A 7,301-nucleotide genomic window follows, 5' to 3' on the forward strand; every position below is an offset into this window, starting at 1 on the left:
GGGAAGATCCCACATGCCGCGGAGCAGCTGGGCCCGTGAACCATGGCCGCTGAGCCTGCGCGTCCGGAGCCTGTGCTCCACAACGGGAGAGGCCACAGCAGTGAGAGGCCCGCGTACCGCAAAAAAAAAAAAAAAAAAGTCATAAATATTACTGATCTTGATGACTACTTTGGTGTCCCTTCCACCCTTAAATTTTTCACCTAGTGAGTGCCTCACCCGCCTCACGGTAATCCCAGCCCTGCCGTCAGGACTGATGTGAGAATGAGAGAAAATGCCTATGAAGTATCTAAAGCATTACATGATGCGTAATAGATGCCAAAAAACTAGTAACTGATGATGATGTTGATGATAAGTTGGGTTAATAGTATCGATCTTATGGGGTTGTTATGAAGACTAAATAAAATAAGTAAATCACAGTGTGGGATTTGATATAAAATAAGTGCTCAATAAATTCCTTCCTTCCATCATTTTTTTTTTTTTTTGGCTGTGTTGGGTCTTTGTTGCTGCGCGCGGGCTTTCTCTAGTTGCAGAGAGCAGGGAGTTACTCTGCTGCAGTGCACGGGCTTCTCATTGTGGTGGCTTCTCTTGTTGCGAAGCACGGGCTCTAGGCGCGTGGGCTTCAGTAGTTGTGCCTCGTGGGCTCTAGAGCACAGGCTCAGTAGTTGTGGCACACGGGCTTAATTGCTCTGCGGCATGTGGGATCTTCCCGGACCAGGGCCCGAACCCATGTTACCTGCATTGGCAGGCAGATTCTTAAGCGCTGTGCCACCAGGGAAGTCCCCCTTCCATCATTTTAGTTTCCTTAATCCAACCAAGGATTTGGAAAAGGGAAGCTTTATTAGCCAGTATACAGGTGACAGTGCTTCTCCCTGGCCAAAGAACTGTGTTTGTTTCTGGCTGTGTCATTAACAAGGTAAAACAAACAATCTATTTGGGTCATCAGTTTTCTCATATTAAAATGAGGTGTTGGTTCCTCATTCCTTAGCCATTTAGCTAACTCTAGCATTCCTTTTAGAAATGAAATTCTAAGATCTGAAAACTAACTTATTTGAAAGGATGCCTCTTGCATCTACTTAAGAACACAAATTTCCAGGACTTTCTTATGAACCAAAGACAACCCTAATCTAAAAAAATTAATATATCAAGAAATTTCCTTTTTCTTAAATTTTAATTAAAATACCTGAAAATAACCATACTTTACTCTTGTAATTAGAATGTTGGTCAGATAGGTGTTTTCTCACCTTTATATCAAGCAGGGTTTTTTTGCTATTAAATACCTGTTAGTTAACAAACATGGTTCCACATGCTACAGTAAGGATGAGTCTTGAAAACAATACAATAAGTAAAAGATGCCAGTCACAAAAGACCACATATTATATGACTCTATTCATATGAAATGTCCAGAATAGGGAAATCTATAGAGACAGAAAGTAGATTAGTGGTTGCTTAGGGCTGGGGGGTGGGGGAGGATGAGGGTACAGGGTTTCTTTTCAGGGTGATAAAAATGTTCTAACATTGACTGTGGTGATGACTGCCCAACTCCATGCACATAAATAGGGAAATCTATAGAGACAGAAAGTAGATTAGTGGTTGCTTAGGGCTGGGGGATGGGAGGAGATGGAGAGATGGGGTACAATAGTCAAAGGGTACTGGGTTCCTTTTTGGAGTCATGAAAGTGTTCTAAAATTGACTGGTGACAGTTGCACATATCTGTGAATATATTAAAAAACACTTTAAGTGGGTGAATTGTATGGTATGTGTATTATATCTCAATAAAACTGTTTCTTAAAAATGGCTCTTGTAATTTCATGCTTTCATGGAAAGAGTGAAAAAAAAAAAGACGAAAAATCTTTTGGAGGTGACTGGGCAGAAGTTTCCCTTTTTCTGTCACAATCAAATCAGGCTCCCAGTTTTCCAATTTTTTTCTTTCCCCTTGGAAACTGAGGTTGATAGACCTTCATTTTCTACCACTGCAGGCTAAATAAAGCACCCCTGCCCCTCCGCCACCCACTCTGGTAAGTCTGTTGGCTATGAGGGAGGGATTGTAGCTGTTCCTGTGCAAAATAAATCACTCTTATTCTCAGACTTAGGGATTAATATAGCTGTTATTTTGTTTTACCTTTACCACATAAAATTGGGTTGGTTAGACAAAATGCCCTCTTGGTTGGAAAGATTATCCCTAGCTTTTATCCACTAGCTGTTTCTTTAGGCTACAACCAAGAAAACAGGGAGACATTTGTTTCCCTAGATTGACTTATTTTAATGAGTCCCAGTTGGATAGAAAAGTGTGATTCCCTCAGACTGATCACTGACAACCTCGCTTCCTTTCTGATGAAACTTCCAAGGGATCCTTTGGCTCTGTATTCGCAAGACACACTGCCCTGCAGCTAAATAAAGCTGCCCATGCTATCTCAGAATCATGCTCAGTTCTGGCTTTTTAGCTTCCATCTGCCTTTGGAGGAACTGATTTCAGCTCCCACAACTCTGATTGGGGGAAAACTCCTGCAGAAAGAGGGAACTCCTCATTCATATCCAAAGAGGTGTCTGTGAAGAGAGAAGATGGAATTGTAGATAGAAATAAGCCACCAATGAAGCAATTGTGAGTGGGGCGAGAAGAGAGATGGTTCTGAGATTCTATGAGAGTCAATGAGGAAAACCTCTCAATATGGCCAAGTCAGTTTATTAAAAATGAAAGTATCAGTTTCTCTCAGACCCATGGCTGGTGAAGTTTAGTCTACTAATCTCCAACCCCCAGTGACAGCGGTGAAATTCCACCTAATTTCACCTTGCTGCCTCGTATCCAGTCAGGAAGTAAAACAGGTGGGGCCCTGACGCACACTTCTTTCATGTCAAGTTTTGGGCTCCGAGGCGGGCTCAAGCTTTCATTCTCCCCACCTCCAAACATGACGCAAATGTGTATGAATAACTTCTTTAGAACAGAGGTCCACAGACAGGTGTATTGACTCGATGCAGCCTGAAAATATTTGCTGAGATTCAGACCTAGATTAAGGGATACACTGTTGAGTATTTTGCCTGCTGGGTGGTGGATGCCAGTCAGTGTCCAGGACACACAGCTCACCACATGTTAACTGATGGAGTTAGGAGCTTTCCAGAAACCCACGTTTGAGCACACTCTTAGGCTTGCCTGAAAACACTGTTATGCAGGAACTTCCAAAAGTCTCAGAAATAAACATCTCTTTAGCCCAGAAACTTTGACTTGGAGAGATTAGAAAATGAGCTGGACTCCTACTTTGAAGAGAGAAGGAGAAGGGGGAGGTGACATGTCCCTACAATGAAATTCTATTGATTTTTTTTTTATCTGAAAAGTTTATTTTTTTAATGCAGAGAACCACACTGAATTTGGCGCTAAAAATCCATCCTGAGCCAGATTGTGACAGGTTCACAGTTGGCCAGAGCCAAAACTGCTGGAATATCTTTGTTTCTCTTTTACCCAAGGCAGAGACAGGCAAGAAGCGTATGGACCAAATGCCCTCTTGGTTGGAAGGACATCTTTGTTTTTAACCACCAGCTTGTATTTCTTTAGGATATAACCCAGAAAACAAATGAGATTCCTGATTTCCTCACTCTCATCTCTTAATCATGTGCATAAATATGCACGTTCACACTCCATGCCCTCACTCACCTTTGTCTCCTCTGTGTTGGAGAAGGATGAGTCACACACACACACAGAGTTATAAATCAATCTGAAGAGAGCTTCCAATATCTAAGGAAACAATTCTGTCTCTAATTTTGACACTGAGCTATTTTCTCTAGGAAAATATCTACCTAGTTTTATACAAGTTGCCACAGGACAAAATATCGATGGCAGAGTAACTTTTAAAAATACTTATGACAGGGACTACCCTGGTGACGCAGTGGTTAAGAATTCACCTGCCAATGCAGGGGACACCGGTTCAAGCCTCAGAGCAACTAAGCCCGTGCACCACAACTACTGAGCCTGCGCTCTAGAGCCCACAAGCCACAGCTACTGAGACCGCGTGCCACAACTACTGAAGCCCGCGCGCCTAGAGCCCGTGCTCCGCAACAAGAGAAGCCACCGCAAGAGAAGCCCACACACTGCAACGAAGAATAGCCCCCGCTTGCTGCAACTAGAGAAAGCCCGCACGCAGCAACAAAGATCCAATGCAGCCAAAAATAAATAAATAAATAAATTTTAAATAAATAAATAAATAAATTTTAAATAAATAAATAAAATACTTATGACAAGCAGCCTTAATTTAGAAGAATACTTATCAGCCTGTGTTCCTTGAACCATCTACAAACTGAAAAACCTTGCGAGTTTGTTTGAAATGCAGATTCCAGGACCTCACCCCAGACCCAGAGTTTGGATCTCTGGAGATAGAGTCTCTGCATTTTTAGCAAATTTCCCAAATGATTCCAGTGCACACTAGAGTTTGCTAGCCATTGCTTTGTACACTAGTAAGAGTACGGCAAACATTCCTATCATGATTTCACAAAGGTTAGAACAACAAAATTAAAATCTCTGAAAGTAAGTGACTTGTATTCTTGGGATTTCAGAGTCCCATATTAATCACTTGCTAATTTTTGGACTGCAAGCCAAGGAAGGGAAAAACAAAAACAGTCAATGTATTTGTGATCGATAATTTCTGCATATTATTCAACACCCTCCCCCAAGAAAGTTCTCAGTTCACGGTTTTGCAGATACTGAGAAGTACGGATTTAGCTTACAGCTATAATTATGTTTTTTATATTTTTTCTTTCTAGCTATGGAAGTTTATTGTGATGTATATCTATCTGCTTAGATTCTATCATGCAGCAGTGGGTCTTATGGAATGACTTAAAACAAGACTTTACTGATGAGATAACATTAAGTAAAAAGGCAGGTCAATGGTTACCAGGGGAAAGGTTGGGGAGGGATAAATTGGGAATTTGAGATTAACTGATACACACTACTATATGTAAAATAGATAAACAAGGACCTATTGTATAGCACAGGGAACTACATTCAGTATCTTGTAATAACCAACAATGGAAAAGAATCTGAAAAAGAATATATGTATATATATATATATGAACTCAATCACTTTGCTGTACACCTGAATCATTGTAAATCAACTATACTTCAAATTTTTAAATTAATTTTAAAATACATTTTTTTAAAAAGGCAGGTTACAAAAAATTAAGTTCCAGCTTTGTAAACTGAGATATATAATGGGAGACTGGAAGAAAGTACTCACAAATTACCATCAGGTTTTTGTGTTAAGGTTAGTTCCCACTCCCCTTAAGCTATCTCTAAATTTATTTTATTTTTTAAAATTTTAGGGATTTCCCTGGCAGTCCAGTAGTTAAGACTCCGTGCTTCCACTGCAGGGGACAAGGGTTCGATCCCTGGTCCCTTCAGGGGCCGGGGATCCCCCATGCCTCGCGACCAAAAAAAAACTTTTTTTTTTTAACATCTTTATTGTAATATAATTGATTTACAATGGTGTGTCAGTTTCCGCTTTACAACAAAGTGAATCAGTTATACATATACATATGTTCCCATATCTCTTCCCTCTTGCGTCTCCCTCCCTTAAAAAAAATTTTTTAAGTGATAATACACACATTTTTAAAACGTTGAATACTCAATTTAAAATATCATCACTAGTTTAATTTTAACTTACTATTAAATCAACTTTAAAAGCACAAATTAAGAAAAAGTTATTTATAAGCCTGAAATCCTAATACAACTATATTAATTTTCCATTTCCCTTCTAAACTTTATTTACAGGCATACACACGTGATTTTTGCATAGTTGTAATCTTAGTTTATCTACAAAATTGAGTTCTGCTTTTTTGACTTTGCATTATGTTATAAACATGTTTGCACATTTCTGCATAGCTTCAGAATTATTTTAAAGGCTACATATTTTTAAAAGTTGTTACACTGTACTTGATCCATTCCTGTATGTAGGAACATTTCTGCTGTATCTAGTTTTAACTTATTATAAATAACAGAGTTAGAATCATTCTTTGTATATAGGTTCTTTGTTTATCTTTTGCAAGATATTTCTTTAGAACAAATTCCTAGCAATGGTTTTACTAGTTTCAAAGGGCATGAACATTTTTATGGGTCCTAATATATAACATACTTCCCTTCAGAAAAATTGTACCAGTCTTCATTACAATAAACTATGTGAAAAAGTACTGGGTTCCTACAAAGCTGAGAAGTGTTGAGCTTTTCTTTTTAAAAAAAAAAGCATTTCACTTTATTTTTATTACCTTGCTGTGTACATTAGTTTTAATTTTTATTTCTCCATTATGATTAACAACTTTAAGTAATCAATATGCTAGGCACCATTCCAAGAGGTTTACACATATAAAATCATGGTTTTTTAAATAAAAATAATTTAAATAAACACGATGCATGAAAGCTGTAAAAACCTGTCCTCTCTGTATTAGATATTATAGTAAAATAAAATTTAAAATTCTCAGAAAATAAATGATCTTATTTCATAGAAGTGGAAAGGCACAGAAAAATGAACTATGAAAGAAAAAATACTAGATTTTTCAGCATATTTAAGTTTTGTACATCAGAAGAACAGGCTAATTTAAAGGAATAATAGTTTCTTTTACTACTGAGGAAAAATAAAGTTTTTTCAGAATTCAAAATTTCATTTAATCCATATCTTCTTTCCTGAAAAATCGCTGTGTGAAACTTAAAAAGTCCAGTGAAGGAACTGGGATGATAAAATGACAGTTATACTAAATATTTTTTAAATAATTAAGAAAACCATGCAATAAATGACCAACCTGATCTCACCAAGCACATCAAACTGATGAGGAAGTATAATCTCAGCATATGGAAACTGGAGACAGTGTGTGTCGCATTCACAAGAAGAAAGATTTCCTTCCCAGAGTCTTAGACTTTCCCCTCAGAGAGAGCTCAGATAACTAAACCAGAGGTGTGGTGACAACAGGAAGCTCCCAAGAGACTGCAGGCGAGTCCCAACCCTTTCAGGATTTGTGACTCCTCCCCTTTTCAATAAAAGGTCAGGTACATTTCTGCTTACACAATTTTATGCATATCTTGATATTATGTATGTGCAGAATGATGAGTTCAAAATAGTTTCATTCATTGTGGGTGGTTTATTAGCCGTTTGGCTTGGTGTGTTGAAATCAAGTGTGATTTGAGATATTTTCCCCTCGTTTTTGTTAATGAAACAAATCCAGTTAGTCTTCTGTTGACCTGTATATACAAAACTACTTTTTGTGTTTATTTACACACTTATTTCTCAGAGGCCAGTCTTCAGATTTTATTAAGAGCATTTTAAGTCTAA

At 38.1% G+C, this 7,301-nt stretch overlaps 1 protein-coding gene across 5 annotated transcripts in view; it reads right to left on the reverse strand.

The window, feature by feature from the left end:
- The window catches only part of LIPH (lipase H), a 47,296-nt gene extending 40,415 nt beyond the window's left edge, over positions 1–6,881 (reverse strand). For 4 of the 5 annotated variants that reach the window (XR_008617115.1, XM_055084278.1, XM_055084279.1 and 1 more), the window contains exon 1: positions 6,775–6,881. Coding sequence is in view for 3 of the 5 variants with exons in the window: in XM_055084278.1 (XP_054940253.1) it covers positions 6,775–6,823 (49 nt within the window). In the remaining 2 variants the exon portion in view is untranslated. The remainder of the gene's footprint in view (positions 1–6,774) is intronic. The other variant, XM_055084284.1, reaches the window with a different exon arrangement.
- Between the last annotated feature and the right edge of the window lie 420 nt (positions 6,882–7,301).

The sequence above is a fragment of the Physeter macrocephalus genome, chromosome 1, assembly GCF_002837175.3.
Source record: "Physeter macrocephalus isolate SW-GA chromosome 1, ASM283717v5, whole genome shotgun sequence".
Classification (NCBI taxonomy): domain Eukaryota; kingdom Metazoa; phylum Chordata; class Mammalia; order Artiodactyla; family Physeteridae; genus Physeter; species Physeter macrocephalus.